Consider the following 19505-nt stretch of genomic DNA (forward strand, 5'->3'; position numbering starts at 1 on the left):
TGCCCCATTAGAATGCACAGTTTCCCCATTGAGCAGGTTTTCATTTTGTTTTTTAAAGTGAATTTTCCAAGCCTTAACCAGTTTGAATCTTTAGTGGTATCTCAGTATGAAACTGGAAACGAAGTGGTGAGGGTTTGTTTTTTTAGCTAAAAGCCTTTATGGGAGATCTCAGTGTGTGTGTGTGTGTGTGTGTGTGTGTGTGTGTGTGTGTACGTGTGTGTGTGTGTGTGTGTGTGTGTGTACGTGTGTGTGTGTGTGTGTGTGTACGTGTGTCTGTGTGTCTGTGTTTCCTCAAAATAATCAGTTGAAATTACCCTCCATTCCAGGGCTATTGTGGACTAGGCTAAATATGTACAGCAATATTTGGAGGGGGTCGTAGCTACCCTAGCAGGCACCATCAGGGGAAGCTAGTAGTGTTCATGCATCCTGCCATCATGATGCTGAGCAGGGTTCTCTAAGGACCACTGCCTAAAATGTTCATGGGGAGCACAGTCCCCAGCACAGGCAGGGAGATCTGGCCTCAGCACTGCTGGGTCAATACACTTATCATTTCCCCACGGGGCAGCAGTATCCTCCAGTAAGGAGAAACCACTGACTCTCCCCAATAAGAGCTGAACTACATGAGTGTACAATGCCTGGTTTGAAGCTCAATGAAGGATTGTCTAATTAACTGTGACAGTCGTCCGAATCTCTCCCCTCTGATCAGAGGAAGGGAAGATATCTGAAGCAGAAAGAGGGCCTTTTGGTGGTACCTATATCCCTCCTTAGCCAGGAAGTGCAAGGTAAGTCCTGATTATACAGACCCTTGGGTGGGTTGTTAAACATCTCTATGTCTCTCATCTGTAAAAGGTGTGATCAGATGAGCTTTAAGATTTTTCTAGTTCTAGTAATTCTAACAGAAATGAATACATATAAACCTTGTCACATAGATTATGGAATCTACACGTATTCTTTCAGGTAAGAATTTTTATCTTTACTTTTTAGGATGAGTTTTTTATCTCATTGAATTTTATGTATCTTATAATCCTCTTGCATCCTTTTGCATCTTGTAATCCTCTTATGTGACGTCTGATGCTTCATCTTGTATTATAACTGAGATTTTAATTTATAACATAGAAGGATTATAACTCCTCTTCCTCCTACCAAGATCCATATCTCATCTAGAACTGTGTAATACAGAAAATGATAATTTAAGAAAAAATAGCATTACCACTGTTTCTTGGTCTTTTTATATTTTTAAAAATATTATTTTATGTAAAATGCACCATGAACATGGTGGAAAGAATGGTATCACCTTATGGTAGGCTAGGGTTAGGTTTAGGTAAGGAATTGTGGTTTGCCACCCAGCATCAACACACCTTCCTTCTGGAAAATTTCTTGAATATCCATTGAGAAACCATCTCTCCCCTATTTTCAGGGCTGAGTGGAACAGATCTGACTCCCATTTCCATGGCTGACTTTAAGCCAGTTAGCATTTCTCATCCCCCTGTCTACAGTGATTAGTTCAGGGTTATTATTAAGACATTAGGAGGTATTTACTAAGCCTTCTGAAAAGGAGAAACCTTTTCTCTTCCTCCTCCCACTGTAGGAGGCTTTCTTCCCTGATGATCTGATGTGACGTTGGTACCTGTGGCATTTGGGTACCACTAAATGAAGCCTAAGATGAAACTAAAGACATAGTATACAGACAGAGAGGAAAACAAGATCCTTGGTAATATCATTTGAGTTGCTAGATCAAGCCACAGCTGAGCCCAGACAAACTCTATACTTTATAGTTGATTGAGTCAGTAACCCCCACTTTTTAATTTTTGGTTCAAGTTGGTTAGAGTGGTACTTGTCTTTCATTTGTTTGTTTTAATTTATTTATTTTCGGCTGCACTGGGTCTTTGTTGCTGCACGTGGGCTTTCTCTAGTTTTGGCGAGCGGGGCTACTGTTCATTGCGGTGCACGAGCTTCTCATTGTGGTAGCTTCTCTTGTTGTGGAGCATGGGCTCTAGGCACATGGGCTTCAGTAGTTGTGGTATGCGGGCTCAGTAGTTGTGGCTCGCGGGCTCTAGAGCGCTGGCTCAGCAGTTGTGGCGCACGGGCTTAGTTGCTCCGCGGCATGTGGGATCTTCCCAGACTAGGGTTTGAAACCATGTTCCCCTGCATTGGCAGGCGGATTCTTATCCACTGCGCCACCAGGGAAGTCCCTTTCTTTCATTTCTAACCAATCCTCTTGAGGTTAGATGGGGTCATTTATCTAGTTATGGCCAAGGAGATGTATCATTTTTTAGTAAAAGCACTTAACTGCTAATTCAAGACCTTCCAGCACTCTTCCCATACCATGGCACTGAGGAGCTATTAGCTGGTGGAGCCTCTGTCGACTTTGTTCCCTGAAAGGCCGTGTGGAGCAGAGAACCTGTCAATCCACAATGAACTTACAGCCTGAGTGAGATATAAACCATTAGGGTTTCAGGAATAACTACCACCATACACCAATAGAGTACCTTATGTTCCACCCTCTGGGCTGTGGAATATACTTTATACACAAGAATTACTCTAATATATAAGGTAAAAATGCAATAAGGCCTCTGTAATGAGTATTTCCACAGACTATTGACATGTGAATATGAAAAAGTAGGTTGGAGTAGAATTCAATATATATATATATTTAAATTCATTTATAAGGCACACTTACTGGGATATTCAGATAAATCCTGCTGACACAAGCACCATCCTCTATACCCCAAACACAAACTTCTCCTGACTGTGTGAGAGTCTGTAAAAGAAAGAAAAAGAAAACTCAAATGGAAAACAAGACTTTGCTATGGGAGTATGTTCTAAATTCCTTTCTAGTATGTCAATCTGATGATTTAGTATAAAATTTCATTTTATTTATGTGGATTAAAATTACAATTTCAACGTCAATACTTCTGATTTGAACAAATATTAACTATTACCTTTAATGCAATTTAAGTAACACATAATAACTAATTAGGATTAGAAAAGTGAAATAAAGTTTTTTTTTTCTGTGTAACATAATTGAAATAAGTTACTTGGAAATTCAATGAATTTCCTAGTGAATAAGCCTAGAAATAGAAAATCACAATTGGTATTTTAAAAAATTAATAGACTTTGCTTTAAAGAGCAGTTTTAGGATTACAGAAAATTTGAGCAGAAAGTAGAGAGTTGCACTTCCCTCCCTGCCCTTCCCAATATCCATACAATTTTCCCTGTTACTAACAACTTGCACTATTGTGGTATATTTGTTAGAACTGATGAGCCAATATTGATACAGTGTTATGGACTAAAGCCATAGTTTACATTAGGGTTTACTCTGTGTTATACATTCTATGGGTTTTGACAAACGTACGATGACATGTAACCACCATCACAGTATCATACAGAATAGTTTCACTGCCCTAAAAATCCTCTATGCTTCACCTCTTCATCCCTCCCTCCCTCCCCACTGAACCTCTGGCAACCACTGATTGTTTTTAGTGTGTCCACAATTGTGCCTTGTCCAGAATGTCTTACAGAGGGAACCATACAGCTTTCTCAGATTGCCTTCTTTCACAGAGCAATATGCATTTAAGGTTTCTCTATGTCTTTTCATGGCTTTATAGCTCATTTCTTTTTAGTACTGAATAATATTCCATTGTATGGATGTACCACAGTTTGTTTATTCATTCTCTTATTGAAGGACATCTTGATTGCTTCCAAGTTTTGGCAATTATGAATAAAGATGCTATAAGCATTCACATGCAGATTTTAGTGTGGGCATAAGATTTCAACTAATGTGGGTAAACACTAAGAAGCCCAATTGCTGAATCATATGGTAAGAGTATGTTTAATTTTGTAGAAGCTGTCAACTGTCTTCCAAAGTGGCTGTACCATTTTGCCTCAGTAGTGAATGAGGGTTTCTGTTGCTCCATATCCTCACTAGCACTTTCTATTGTCAGTGTTTTGGATTTTAGACATTCTAATAGGTGTGTAGTATTGTTTTAATTTGCAATTCTCTAATGACGAAAAACGTTGAACATCTTTTCATCATTATTTGCCATATCATTATTTGCCATATATTTGTATATCTTCTGTGTTAAGGTGTTTATTCAGATTTTTTCCCCATTTTTCAATGGGGTTGTTTATTTTTTTATTGTTGAGTTTTAATAGTTCTTTGTATATTTTGGATACCAGTATTTTATCAGATATATGTTTTGCAAAGATTTTTCTTCCAGCCTGTGCTTTGTCTTTTCTTTCTCTTAACAGTGTCTTTTGCAGAGCAGAAGTTTTTAATTTTGATGAAGTCCAGCTTATCAATTTTTTCTTTCATGGATTGCATTTTTGGTGTTGTGTCTAGAAAGTCATTACCAAACCCAAGGTCACTTAGATTTTTCTCCTTTGTTAACTCCTAGGAGTTTTATAGTTTTCGTATTTTACATTTAGGTCTACAATCCATTTTGAGTTAATTTTTTGTGAAGGGTGTAAGATCTGTGACTAGATTTTTTTTCTTTCTTGGCATGTGAATGTCCATTTCCTCCTGCACCATTAGTTGAAAAAATCTATGCTTTCTCAATTAAATTGCTTTTGCATATTTGTGAAAGGTCAGTTGACTATATTTCAAGACACTGTTCCATTGATCTGTTTGTTTATTCTCTCACAAATACCATACTGTCTTGATTACTGTAGCTTTATAGTAAATATTGAAATTGGGTAGTGTTAGTCCTACCCAATTCTAGAATCAGTTCTAGAATCAGTAAGTTCTAGAATCAGCAAGTTCTAGAATCAGTTTATTGATATCCACAAAATAATTTACTGGGATGTTGATCGGAATTGCATTGAATCTATAAGACAAGTTAGAAAGAATCAACATCTTAATAATACTGAGTCTTCTTACCCATGTACATGAAATATTTATGCATTTATTTAGATTTTGTTTGATTTCTTTCATCAGAGTTTTATAGTTTTTATCATATATATCCTGTACATATTTTGTTAGATTTATTCCTATTTTACTTTTTCAGTGCTAACATAAATGCTATTGTATGGTATTAAATTTCAAATTCCAATTCTTCACTGCTTGTATAAGAAAGCAATTGACTTTTGTATATTAAACTTGCACCCTGCAACCTTGTTATAATCACTTAGCTCCAGAAGGATTTTTTATTGATTCTCTGGGATTTTCTACATAGACAATCAGGTCATCTAAGAACAAAGTTTTATTTCTTCCCTCACAATCTTAATACCTTTTATTCCCCACGTCCCCTTTTTTTTTTTTTTTTTTTGTCTTATTGCATTTAGGACTTCCAGTTGATTTCATTAAGGTTTTCTTTTTTAAAGATGTCCTTTATCAGACTGAAGAAGTTACCCACTATTTGTTGTTTGCTGAGAGGTTTTGTTTTGTAATGTTATTATTAATTATTTATTCAATTTATTTAATAGATATAGGCTCAGATTATTTATTTCTCCTTGTATGAGTTTTGGTAGATTATATCTTTCAAAGAATTGGTCCATTTCATCTAAATTATCAAATTTGTAGGCATAGAGTTGTTCATAATATGGTTGGCCCTCTGTATCTGTGGGTTCTGCATCTGCAGATACGGAGAGCTGACTGTACTATGCCATTTTATATAAAGGATGTGACCATTCGTGGATTTTGGTATCCACGGGGAGTCCTGTAACCAATCCCCCATGAATACTGAAAGATGACTGAACTCTTTTATTATCCTCTTAATGTCCCTGGGGTCAGTAGTAATGACCCCTCTTTAATTTTCATTCCTGATGTTAGTAATTTGTATCTCCTCTCTCTCTCTCTCCCCCCTCCCGCCACTGCCTCATTAACTTGGCTAGAAGTTTATCAATTTTATTGATCTTTTTAAACAACCAGCTTTTGGTTTCTTAGATTTTCTCTACTGATTTCCTATTTTTAGTTTCATTGCATTCTGCTCTCATTTTTATTATTTCTTTTCTTCTGCTTACTTTGGATTTAATTTCTTTTTTCTATTTCCTAAAGTGGGGGCTTAGATTATTGATCTTAAACATTCTTCTTTTCTAATATATGCATTGAACGCTATAAATTTCCCTCTAAGCCCTGTATTCACTGCAAAATCCCATAAGTCTTGATATGTAGTATATTCATTTTCATTTAATTCAAATTTTTAATTACTCTTAAGACTTCTTTGAGCCATGTGTTATTAGAAGTGTGTTGTTTACTCTCCAGTTATTTTGGGGTAGGGGGAGTTTCCAGCTACCTTTCTGTTATTTACTTCTAATTTAATTCCATGTAGCCTGAGAACGTATTTCTTTTAAATGGTTAAGGTATGTTTTATGACCAAGAATGTGATCTATTTTGGTGAATAATTCATGTGAGCTTGAGAAGAATGTATATTATGCTATCATTTGATGAGGTAGTCTATAGATGTCAATTAGATCCAGTTGATTGATGGTATTGTTCAATTCACCTATGATTTTGATCTTCTGCCTGCTGGTCTGTCTCTCTGAAAAATTTCTTTTAACATTCCTTGCAAGGCAGTTCTGCCAGTGACAAATTCCCTTAATTTTTATTTGTCTGAGAAAATATTTTTTCCTTCACTTTTGAAGGATAATTTTGCTGGATATAGAATCCTGGGTTTGTTTGTTTTTTTTTCTTTCAACACTTTAGATATTCACTCTACTTTTGCTTACATGATTTCTGAAGAGCAGACCACTGTGATTCTTACCTTTGTTTCTTCAAGGGTAAGGGTTTTTTTCCCTTTGGATTTTTTTCAAAATTTTTACTTTGTTTTTGATTTTCTATCATTTGAATATAACAAGCTTTGGTGTAGATTTTTTTGGTATTTATCCCGCTAGTGTTCTCTGAGCTTCCTGGATCTGTCATTAATTTTGAAAAATTCTCAGCTATTATTACGTGAAACATTTCCTCTGTTCCTTCCTTCCTTTCTTCTCCTTCTGGTATTCCTATTATGTGTATGTTATACCATTTATAATTGTCCCATGTTCTTGGATATTCTTTCTTTTTCATTCTTTTTTCTCTTTGCATTTCAGTGTTGAAGGTTCTACTGACATTCTTTATTGATTCTTTCCTTTGCAAAATTCAGTCTATTGATGAGCCCACCAAAGGCATTCTTCATTTCTGTTACACTGCTTTTTATTTCTAATATTTCTTTTTTTCTTTCTTAGAGTTTCCACATCTCTGCTCATATTATCCAGCCATTCTTTCATGTTGTCCACTGTTTCCATAAGAATCCCTAGTATATTAATCATAGTTTGTTTTAAATTTCTGGCCTGGTAATTACAACGTGTCTGTCATATCTGAGTCTAGTTCTGATGCTTGCTCTGTCTCTTCTGTTGTTGTCTTTTAGTATGCCTTATAATTTTTGTTCAAAGCTGGACATGATGTACTGGGTAAAAGAGTATGAATTAAATAGGCTATAGTGTGAGGTTTTATGTTTATCTGGCTAGGAGTTAGACTGTGTTTACTGATTGCTGTAGCTGAATGTGTCAGAAACTAAAATTTCCTCTGGTGTCCTTGTTTTGGTCTGAGATGTGCAGTTTCTCCAGTTGTAATCCCCCTGGGTACTGGCTCCAGTGGTGGTTTCTACTTCTGGGCATCTGCTCCAGTAAGCTGTAATTCTTTGCATCTGCCTGTCTGTCTCTATAATTTTGGGGGGAGTGGTTTTCCCTATGACCTCAATTATCTGATGGGTCTAAGAGGAATTACTGATTTTAAATTTATTCAGCTTTTTTCTTTTTAAGATATATTAATTAATTTATTTAATTAATTTATTTTTGGCTGCATTGGGTCTTTGTTGCTGTGCATGGGCTTTCCCTAGTTGCAGCAAGTGGGGGCTACTCTTCATTGTGGTGTGCGGGCTTCTCATTGCGGTGGCTTGTCTTGTTGCGGAGCATGGGCTCTAGGCACACGGGCTTCAGTAGTCGTGGCTTGTGGGCTCTAGAGTGCAGGCTCAGTAGCTGTGGTGCACGGGCTTAGCTGCTCCACGGCATGTGGGGTCTTCCTGGACCAGGGCTTGAACCCGTGTCCCCTGCATTGGCAGGTGGATTCTTAACCACTGCACCACCAGGGAAGCCCAATTCAGCTTTTTCTTGTTGTGAGGTTCTTTACATGCTGGACTGGAAACCCAAAGTTCATATTCATTTTTACAGATAATTTTTACTCTTTCACAGGATCAAGACTGAAAGCAGCTTAAAGTAACTACAATGTGATACAATTTAAATTCTGTTTCTTGAATACTAGGGAGTGGGTAACATGATCCTATGGATCAAGTATCTAAATCCTAAACATGAAAATCTTGTATTAAACTTTTTTATTGAGTTGAAACAACCCTAAAAACAGACATAATTCTTATCAGAGAACATCTAGAAGAAAAATCACATAATCAGAAAAAAAAAATCGCATAATCAGAATCTGAAGATTGGAAGGAACCTTAAGGGTTACCTATTCCATAGTCTATGTATTTTTTTATTTGCTAGAACTCCCAAAATCTTAATGGATTTGTTGATGAATTACATGAAAACTGAAATATGTTTCTTGAGACCAACTAAAAGTAAGCAGTTAAACACCAGAAATAATTTTTCTTTTCTGCATGTAGAGGGAAGTTTTTTTTTTTTCCTAAGTAGACTGAATACATGTTTTGTGCATGGCAACTATTTCATTTTCATTTTCAGATCAGGCTGCATCACTCTGAGAGGGTAAACACTAATAGTTTAATAAGTGTTGACAACTCATTAGCAATGAATGTGTTTAACGACCTGACTTGGAAAGCTTGGATGGTGAATACAAACAGGATGGCTCCTACAGGGAACTCTGCTCAATATCATGTAGCAACCCAAGTGGGAAAAGAATTTGAAAAAGAATAGATACATGTATATGTATAACTGAATCACTTTACTGTACACCTGAAACTATCACAACATTGTTAACTATACTCTAGTATAAAACAAAAAGTTTAAAAAATAAAAACAAACAAACAAACAGGATGGCTCCTAAGATTTTAATTGCTTTGGTCATGTTCAGAGACTTAATATTATGAAGTCACAATATGACGATGTCATTCTAACTGGGGAGTAGATTTGATGATGGAAGTGGTTGGCATTTCTACCACATCTTCAAGAGTACGCTTGGGGGACTTCCCTGGTGGTCCAGTGGTTAAGACTTCGTGCTCCCAATTCCAATGCAGGGATTTACAACAGGTTGCACATGAACTTCCAAAATCTTACCCTTAAATCCTACTGTGAAACAATACCATATTCCTTACCATGCAGTATTCATTTCCAGGTGTGATAAAGTCTGTTGCCTGAAATTTCCCATCACAAGCCGCTAGGAGTTTTTCAAAGGTTGGCTCCTCATCAAAAGTGTAAATATAAATAGATCCCTGTAAACATACCAAAAAAGAAAAAAATAATGCAATTGTGTGTTCAGTTCAACAAATAGTTATTAAATGCTTACTGTGAACAAGGCACTGTGTGAGAAAAGGTAGTGGGAAAGTAGAGATAAACTCAGTAAGGCCCTGACCTTGAGGAGCTTAAAATATAAATGTTTATTGATTCATTCATTCATTCCTCAATTAACATAATCAATAAATAGGACTTTCTTCTTTTCTCCATTTCCAAGCATTTTTTTAAGATTAAAATACATATCAAAGCACTTTTTCCTGACTTTAAAAATACTGTCTACTTATGCAGAAAATTTGGAAAATGTAGAAAACCAGAAAAGTTGTTCAGATGAACTAACTTCTATCACATACTAGACCATGGTGGGCACTAACAAAAACTTTTAAATGTACATTTGTGAAAATTGTAGAGGTGTGGCTGAAGCTGTTACTTATGACGTGTTTATCATACTCAGGTTCCAAATTCACCTCTCCAAAAAATCTATCCTGGACATTATGCATCCCTGCCAAGCAACTGTAATACGGTCTGTTTATTTAACTAGTGATAAGAAGTCTGCGTTCAACTGATCACAGGTTCTTCAAGTTTACTTAGGTTAAACATGAATATTTTCGTTCCTGTTTATCTAAAAAATACAACTCTGTAAAGTCTAAACTTTGGTAGGTATTTACTGATTTTACCTTTCATTCATTTACCTTTCATTAATTCCTTCAACAAATATTGAGTGCATACACTGTGCCAGACACAGCTCTGGATGCTGGGGCTGCATCAGAGGACAAAACGGACAAAAGTTCCCTGCCCTTATGGAGCTTACATTCTACTGGGGACTTTGGCCAATGAATAAGATATCTAAATAATATATATTGTAAGTTAAAGAGCAATAATTATAAGAAGAAAAAAATAAAGCAGGGAAAGAGGATATGACATGGCAAAATAAGAGGGTGAAATTCTAAACTGAGTGTCCAAGAAAGGCTTTACAGAGAAGGTGTGTTTAGAGAAAAGACTAGAAGGAAATGAGGAAGGGATTCATGTGGATTCTGTGGGAAACGCATTCCAGACAGAAGGAACAGCCAGTGCAAACACTCTGAGGGAGGAGCATGCCTGGTGCATGTAAGCAAGCTGCATGATGACCAGCATGACTGAAGCAGGGTGAATAAGAAGAAGAGTCGTGGGAGATAAGGCCAGTGTGGGGAGTGGAGTCCATATCATGAAGGGCCTTGTAAAGCATAGTGAAGATTTTGGCTTTTACTCAGAATAACATGGGGAATCACTGGAGGGCTCTGAGTAGTAGAGAGAGATGCTTTGCTCACTTTGGCTGCTATGTTGAGTACACATAGTCTATTCTATCATGTACTGAGAAAAGTATACTAAAATCTCCTATTGAGATCATGATTTTGTTTTTCCTTGTCATTTTGTCATGTTTTGAGGCTATTTTATTTGGTACATATATATTTTAAAAGTTTATGTATTCCTAGTGAATTTAACCTTTTACTATTCTAAAATAAGCCCATTTATTCTTAGTAATGAACTTTGCCTATAAGTCTTTTTTGCCTAATATTAATATATCTCCAAAGGCTTTCTTTTGGTTAATGTTTGCATGATATATCTTTTCCCATTTTCTAAATTTACTTTCAATTTTTAATTTATTTTCAATGTTACTGTATTTTTTAAAATTTACTTTCAATCTTATGCTTTAGATATGTCACTTGAAAACAGTGCAGAGTTAGGTTTGGATTCTTTTTTTTGTTGTTGTTGTTGGTGTTGCAGTACACGGGCCTCTCACTGTTGTGGCCTCTCCCATTGCGGAGCACAGGCTCCGGATGTGCAGGCTCAGCGGCCATGGCTCATGGGCCCAGCCGCTCCGCAGCATGTGGGATCCTCCCAGACCGGGGCACGAACCCGTGTCCCCTGCATCAGCAGGCGGACTCCCAACCACTGTGCCACCAGGGAAGCCCTGGATTCTTTTTTAATCAAATATGGTAATATTCGCCTTTTAACTAGACCAACTATTCTGTTTTGCTTTAATTGTAATTACTAGTATATTTGAGATTAAACATTACATTTTAATTTATGCTTTCTATTTTCTCATTTGTTTTGTGTTTCTTTTTCTCTCTTTTCTTACCTTGTTTTGCGTTTTTTTTTAACATTTCACTTCCCCCCTCTATGATGTGGAAATTTCATCTGATGTTTCAGTTCTTTCATGGTTACCTTAGCAGTCAGAACATGCATACTTAGCTTATAAATATCAGAAGTTACTTAAAACATTTACTCTCTTCCCAGGAAATAAAATAAACTTGAAATACATTATTCCATTTACTCCTTTCCCTCCATCTTACATTATTGTTGTCTGGAATTTTAATTCAATGTTATTTTTAAACCCAACTTTGAATTATTTGTGCTGTTTTATACAGTCAGTGTTCACTTACATTTCTCTACACATTTACTACTGCTCTTCATTCTTTTTGCATCACAGTCCTTCCACCTGGGGTCATTTTCCTTCTGCCTGAAGTACATTCTTTAGAATTTTCTCTAGTGATGATGTGCTAACAAACTCTCAATTCTGGAGTATATAGAAAGTCTTTTTTTACCCCTGTACTGAAAAGTATTTTCCCTGAGTATAGAATTCCGGGTGGTAGTAACCTTATTTCACTAAATCAGGGGTCAGCAAACTTTTCTGTAAAAGGACAGTTAGTAAATATACTAGGCTTTGCAGGCCATGTGGTCTCTCACAACTACTTAATTCTACCATTGTAGTGTGAAAGCAGCCATAGATAATACATAAACAAGTGGGTCTGACTGTGTTCCAGTAAAACTTTATTTACAAAAACAAGCAGCAGGCTGGTTTTGGCCCATGGGTCTACAGTTTCCTGACCCCTGCACTACATGGAAGATCTCATTCCACTCTTTCTTACTTACATTATTGCCAGAGTAGTCAGCTGTTAGTGTAACTGAAAGTCCTTTGAAATAATCTGTTTTTTTCTCTGACTGCTTTTAAGATTTTCTCTTTGTCTTTGGTTTTCAAAAATTTCACTTTGTTAAGTCTAAGTGTGTATATTTTTCCTGCTTGGGATTCACTGGGCCTCTTGAAGCTGTAAATTCATGTCTTTAATCAGTTCTGGAAAATATCTCTTTAAATATTACCTCTATCTCACTCTCTCTCCTCTTTGGGATTCCAATCAAATACATGTTAGATCTTTTCACTGTATCATTCATTTCTCTTACCCTCCCTTCTGTATTTCCCATACTTTTGTCACTTGGGTTCATTCTGGACAACTTCTTCTGATCTATCTTCCATTCATTGATTCTCCAGTCTTCTGTCAGACATATTCATTTAATTTTTTCTTTGTTAGTATATTTTTATTTTTTAGAACTTCTATTTGTGTCCTTCTCCCTTCTGTTATGTTACTTTTTTATTGTTTCCTGTTCTCCATAGATAATTTAAATTTGTCATTTATTAAAACATCGTTAGCACAGTTTAACTTCTGGTAATTACAGAAACTTAAGTCTTTCCATATTTAAATTTAAATTTCTTTTAGGCAGAAAATCATTGAACTTTACTTGTAATTCATCTAAAATCATTGCCTAACAATATAAACTAATATATCCTGACCTAGGAGTCTTCCCAACAGTATAATTCAGGTGGGCATTTGATTTTAACCTGTATTTATTTCCCTCCCTTCTTCTCTTACAGAACCTGTGTTTTCCTTAGAGAACCACCCATGACCCCAGTCTCAGTTCATGTTTGGGTGGATTGACTCTACCCAGGGTCCAATGGTAGACATGTGACTTAGGCCTGGTCAATGAGAGTTTAGAATCCCTCTGGACATAGTACTTGACCCAGGGGTAGAGAGGTGACCCAAGTTAGTACAATGAGTCTAGATTCCAGGACATTTTTTTCCAACTGGTATTTTCTACCAGGGTCACCAAGAGGATAAAAGTACAAAATTGGAGTTGCAGAAGGCTCTCTTGACACCACAGGGGCGAGTCTGCATAGGAAAGGAGGAAGCAGAGAGGAAACAGAGCCAAGATGTGGCAGAAAAACAAGGCATGCAGCCTCGTGGGAGCTCCTGGATTTATATCAATTCCTTGCTTGCTTTCAGTTATACACACAAAAACAAACAAACATCCTTCTGTTATTTAGGTCTTTTAAACTGGGTATTTTTTCATTTGCAAGCTAAAGAGTCCTGGCTAGTAGTGTTATCATTATGCAACACACTCTGCCCTTCATTCCTGTCATGCAATGATGATAATAATAATATCTGAAATTTCATGTCAAGAAACCACCATCTAGCATACCTTGTCTGTCTGAATCAGCAACATTCTGTAACTGGGAGAAAACATCAAATGTTCCACAGGCTCTTCAACCTCAAGAAAATCCTCTACTTTGTAATTTGTATCTTTAATAAGAAAAGAATACACAAAGCCATCCTAGAGACCAAAAACAATGAGATAAATGAAGAAAATTAGTCTTGATCAATGCATAGTATTCAATATACTTTCCTCATCAAACAAGCTAAGAATTATTGATTACCATCTACTATTCATTTTTGGAATCATCATCTATGTTTACATTATCTAGAATGCCGTGGCTTCTTACCTTTATTTAGCCAACTTTTAACCATGTTTCCTGGTCAATTTTCTCTCTTTTGTGACACATTTTTCAATTACCTAAAATTTTACTGATCTCTCCTTTCTTTGAACTTCTTTAGCATTTATCTTCTTACCACATTCTTCATTATATAGGAGGTGGGGCAGATGAGGCAGAGTTTATCGTGTGGCTGGTATCCAGAAGTCTCCTTACTTCAAAGTCCTTAGCCTTAATGTATGTATAATCATCATTATGTGCATTTCCTAAATCTCTAAATGACTCAAAGGTAGGGAGTGTGCTGTTTATTTCCTTTGTATTTTCTTTTCTAGTTTTTCACACAGTGCTAGAAACAGGGCAAGTATCCAGTAAAAAAAGGGTTGGTTAAATGTTGATCAGTTAGTTGTAAACAGCTTTAGGTTAATTTAACTACTCTCAAGAAAAACGGCTGGGTTCACACTTAAGACCTGGGGGGAGAAATGTGCAAGGTGCTTTCTCCATGCCCATCATCCTTCTCCATCCCTCACCAGAGGAGATGCTCCAACCTCTCCTTTAAACTAGGTTAAAAAAACACACCAAGGGTGGCCTTGAGAAGGACAAATGCAGACTAAATGTAGGAGGAAGTAGTCCGTTGCAAGGTTGGGGAGAGGAGATTACAAGCTACATGTAGGTTAATGAGCTCCAGATTGTTTCTTGTTGGTGGAGCTACATCTCTCATTCTGACATCATTGCCTAGCTGCCCTTAGGTTCCTGGAGATGTGATCTGTGGCAAAAGATGACACAAAGCTAACAGTGTTCTGGGATGGCTACCAGTAGACCTGAGATTTTAGTGTAGGTCAGCTCCAAACCTTAGCATTGATTACAACCACATGGAAATGTAACTTGGTCTGGCCTCTTTTCATACTTACTGAGGCTATGTGCCCTAATAAATGAGAGCAAGAACTTTGGAGTTTGCCACACCTGGGTTCAAGTCCCAGCTTCTCCACTTACTGGCTGGTGAACTCTCTAAGACTTGACTCCTTTGTGTGTGTGTGTGTGTGTGTGTGTGTGTGTGTGTGTGTGTGTGTGTATGTGTGTGTGTGTGTGTGTGTGTTTGTGTGTGTTTGGGGGGTTGGATTTTTTTAATCCTGTTTTTGCTTATTTGCAGTAAGATAGACATATAATAGATCATTATACTGTTATCTCTAATTTTGTATACATTTGAAATTCTTCATAATAAAAAGTTTTACAATAAACATCTCCCCAGACAGAATTTTAATTAATAACCTGACAGAACTTGACATCCCAAATTAGGGCTCATCATAGAAAATGGAAGCAAATGGAAATTGTATATTTTCTTTTCCTTCTATTTGAAATAAATTTTTAACCATTTTTTAATTGAAGTATAGTTAATTTACAACATTGTGTTAGCTTCAGATGTTTGTATATTTTCTTGAAAGCAATTAATTTTGAAGAAAAAAATACATTACAATTCCAGAAGCAAGCACGCCTCCCGTCTGATATGCCACGGTGACTGGACTGACAAGATTTCTTCCAACTTTGGAAAAGAAAAACAAGGTGACACGTAATTAAAAGTGCTGTACAGAGTAATTAATCTCACTTGCTTTCCTAGGACTATTCATTTCTTTGTAATTCTTCTTTCCACAAATCAACGTCCTATCAGGATATGTGCTATGCTTCTCAAACAATGAAGAATAAAAGCTGTTTTGCAATGACTACTGATGTAAATCACACAAGTTTTTTTCTTTTAATGTCCTGTATCATCAGATCTATGGAAGTAACATTGTGGAATTATATAGTTAATATATTTTCTTTTTTAGGAAAGCAATTATCAGAAATTTTAAGGGGTCAGAAAGGAAAAAGACAAAAACTGTATTATTATTAAGCTGTATACTTAAGATTTGTACATTTTATGGTGCATAAATTTATACCTCAGTAAATAAAACACAGTGGACTTAAAAAAGTAAAAAGAAAAAGTGATCTATAAGAACTTTGTTATTAATAAAATATTGTCCTGGGGAAAGTAACAAAAAGCATATTAGCTTTTATGTAGATAAACCACAAGAACTACAAGATCAAAGGCTCAGAGACATGTATCAGACTTCTACTAACTGAACACTACATGCTTGGCATTTCGCCAGATGCTAAGACACATACTGTCCTTTCCTCAAAGACTATTCACCCCAGCAGTCTCTTCTTTCCAATCCAACTGCCACCAGAGTCCAGGTTGCTATGACTCCTGGCCTAGTCTAGGTGCCTGCTACTTATAGCCACCCACTTCTAGGATTGTGCTTCCCTGAACTATGGATAATTAATCTCCCCAAGCACAATTCCAGTTGGGGCACATCCCCATTCAGGAGTTGATGTCAGTCCACTGTCAGCTGAATTAAGTATAAATGCCTTAGTCAGACATTCAAGGTCAGATATGGTATCAGATAGATGTCCCTTTGTTCCCCACTATTCCTGCATAACACTCGATGCTCCAGACAAACTGGACCAGTTCTTTTTCTCAGCCTTCCCCATGTTTTCTTGTTTATGCAGATACCATTGCCCCAAATTCCACCTACCCTCATCTCTGTCTGTGAACCTATCCTTTAAGGGCTATATTAAATGCCACCTACAGAATGACCTAACTTGGCAGTTTTCCCTCATCTGAATTCCCATAGCACTTTATGAAGTTCTCCTCACATCTTAATTTTCCTGGCTGCAATTATTTGTCAACTTGTCTTATTCTCTCTAATAAAATATAAATCAGCACCTTCAAGGTGCTGATTATGAGATTATATATTTGCCACCTATGTCAACTTGGAGGCACCTTGCTTAGTGTCCTCCACATTGTAGAAGCTAGATAAATATTTATTTAAAAGTATTTATAATATATCATGAAAATAATAAAATAGTGTACAGAAAGGAAATAGTGAACAATATAAGACAACATACAGGGACTTCCTTGGTGGTCTATTGGTTAAGACTCTGAGCTTCTACTGCAGGGGGCGCAGGTTCCATCCCTGGTCAGGGAACTAAGATCCAGCATGCCGCGAAGTGTGGCCAAAAAAAAAAGACTACGTACAACTAAGTCCTAAATTGTGTAAAACATTACAAGTGTGATGGGGATTTGGAAACGCGAAACATTGTTTGGTAGTTCACTTTACAAACACACAGAAGTGCCAATTTACTCCCTAGCAATCTCTGGAATTAAACTATAGAGCCAAAGTTTGAGTAAGTCACAGTTCCTAACTTCAAAGAGTTGGTGACTAGTGGCAAAGACAGACAGACAGGCAGGCACATGGGGCGTTGTAACAGCACAGGAAGAGGCTCTAACAAAGAAGTGAGTCTGATGGAACCCCAAATGGGGCACCTGATTTTGCCTGTAGGTTGGGGTGAGGACAGAGGAAGGCTCCAGAATGGATAATTTTGCCAGGTAGACAAGGAAGAGAAGGGCATCCTAGACAAAGGTAACTACCAATGCCAGCAGGCAGAATTTAGAGAAAGCACAGGAATGATAAGAACTTCTAAAAGGATCAAGTGGGAGAGCTGAAACTGGAAAGATAGGCCAGAAAAGAGGCTTAGTTTCTAGAGAGCTGAGGGATGGCATTGTGGACATGAGATCAGAGGGTGGACTGGGCCTGGAGAGTACAGGTGACAGTAAAGGGAAGAGAGATGGGGACTGGGGTAGGAAAGTTGAACCTAATGGCTTCACTTTCTCAGTGGAGTGAGTCAGGGAACAGGAGAGGGAGCAGATAAGGGACATGCAGCCGGGAAAACTTGCTGTAGGATGTGGTGTTTGAGCTGGGAACTGGAGGATTCAGAGAGTAAGGTGGCAAGGGAATGAGCTGGGTGGTATGTCTGTAAAATGATGGGAAGAAATGACTGGCTAGATCAAGAAACTCATACTGGGGAGTAGCAGGAAATAATATTATTAAAATAATAATATTTTTATTTTAATAATATTATTAAAATAATATTAATGGTGCAGGTAAGATCAGATTAGACAGGGCTTGAAATCAAGGCAAAGTAGTCCTTGAGTTATATGTTGAAAATGGTCTTCAAGTTTGGCAGGGATGAGATGCCTGATTTGGGTCAGCTGCGGATTAAGGTCAATGAAGTCAGCCCTAAGGTTGCTGCAGAAATCAAGGTGTGAAATAATAAGAGGAATTGGAGTGGAGCATGCATTGGTCAGGTTGGAGAACTTGCCCTGGTGAGAATCCCTTCTCAAAGTGTCTACACATAGCCCCCCACAAGGTGACATTGGCTTCTCTGAGTCAGGCCCAACTCTGGCCACAGCTGATGGGACCAGGAATGGACACCAGATCCAAGGAGAATAGGTCAGATTCTCTCAGAAATTCTAACCAAGCAACAAAAAGTAATTTTCAAGACGGCAGTTGGTCTTAAAAGAAGGTCTTGTGGAGAAAGGGTCATTGTGGAAGGCACTAAGCTGATTAAACACAACAGGCATATATGTATGGGAAAGGATATAGCATAGTAGCTACGAACTTGGACTCTGAAGTCATTGTCTGGGTTCAGGTGTCAGCTCCATAATTTACTAGTTATGTGAATTTGGGCATGTTTCTTAACCTCTTAATGCCTCCATTTCCTCATCTATATCATGAAGATAAAAATGTATTTCCTTACAAATTTGTTTTAAGGATTATGTGACATATACATATAGAGTGATAGCAGAAAGTCTAGAGCATAGAGCACTCAATAAACATTAGTTAGCTACAAGAAACACCCAGAGGACTCGGTAATGAACTAGAGGATAAAGAAGGAGGAATCAAAGATGTCTCTAGAAAGAGAAAAATAGGGAACAAAACATCCATTCTCAAGTGCAAAACCATCACCAATGGCTACACTTCTGGGAAGATAAAGCAAAGCAGTTTCTTACCCCTTGGTGGTCCGTCTTCTATCTTATTAAGCACAGTTACCTTCAAGTTTTCTCCACTAATCATTAAAAGATGACCCTCTTCACAGCCAACATATAGGTCACTTGTTGGAGTCCAGCAGTGCATAGTCGGGTGAACCAAAGTATATAGATCGTCTTTAGGCTTCAAGGAAAGATTTAAAACCTTGTGTTAAGACAACAATCATGGCTTAAGAGCCAGAGAAATACTCAGCAAAAACAATTTCCAAGACAAAATAGATGAACATGTGGTGGCTTCTCTGGTTGTGGAGCACGGGCTCTACGCGCGCTGGCTTAGTAGTTGTGGCGCACAGGATTAGTTGCTCCGCAGCATGTGGGATCTTCCTGGGCCAGGGCTCGAACCCATGTCCCCTGCATTGGCAGGCGGATTCTTAACCACTGCACCACCAGGGAAGTCCCACAAAAGTCTTGAGTAATAACTTCTACACTGTTTCTTGGTAGACTTTTTGATATCTTGGATCTAAGAAAGTCATTGTTTAGCTAAAATCACACCATTTGAGGAAGATTTTGGTCAACCTTTCCCCTCCTGGTTCTGCAGGGGGGCATGAATGTGATTTTCCTTGAGTGGCTATGGAGAGGCTGGCCTCGATCCTCTGCTTGGTTAACTGT

At 37.4% G+C, this 19505-nt stretch overlaps 1 protein-coding gene across 1 annotated transcript in view; it reads right to left on the reverse strand.

Moving 5' to 3' along the window:
- CFAP43 (cilia and flagella associated protein 43) overlaps nucleotides 1-19505 on the reverse strand; it is a 99475-nt gene that overhangs the window by 59593 nt on the left and 20377 nt on the right. The window contains exons 6-10 of the mRNA XM_027112526.1: nucleotides 18861-19020; nucleotides 15445-15512; nucleotides 13687-13818; nucleotides 9258-9374; nucleotides 2681-2761 (exon numbers count right to left, since the gene is read on the reverse strand). Of these exons, the coding sequence (XP_026968327.1) occupies nucleotides 2681-2761; nucleotides 9258-9374; nucleotides 13687-13818; nucleotides 15445-15512; nucleotides 18861-19020 (558 nt within the window). The remainder of the gene's footprint in view (nucleotides 1-2680; nucleotides 2762-9257; nucleotides 9375-13686; nucleotides 13819-15444; nucleotides 15513-18860; nucleotides 19021-19505) is intronic.

The sequence above is a fragment of the Aethalodelphis obliquidens genome, unplaced genomic scaffold (genome assembly GCF_003676395.1).
Source record: "Aethalodelphis obliquidens isolate GAN/ISIS:26980383/991018 unplaced genomic scaffold, ASM367639v1 scaffold11, whole genome shotgun sequence".
NCBI lineage: Eukaryota > Metazoa > Chordata > Mammalia > Artiodactyla > Delphinidae > Aethalodelphis > Aethalodelphis obliquidens.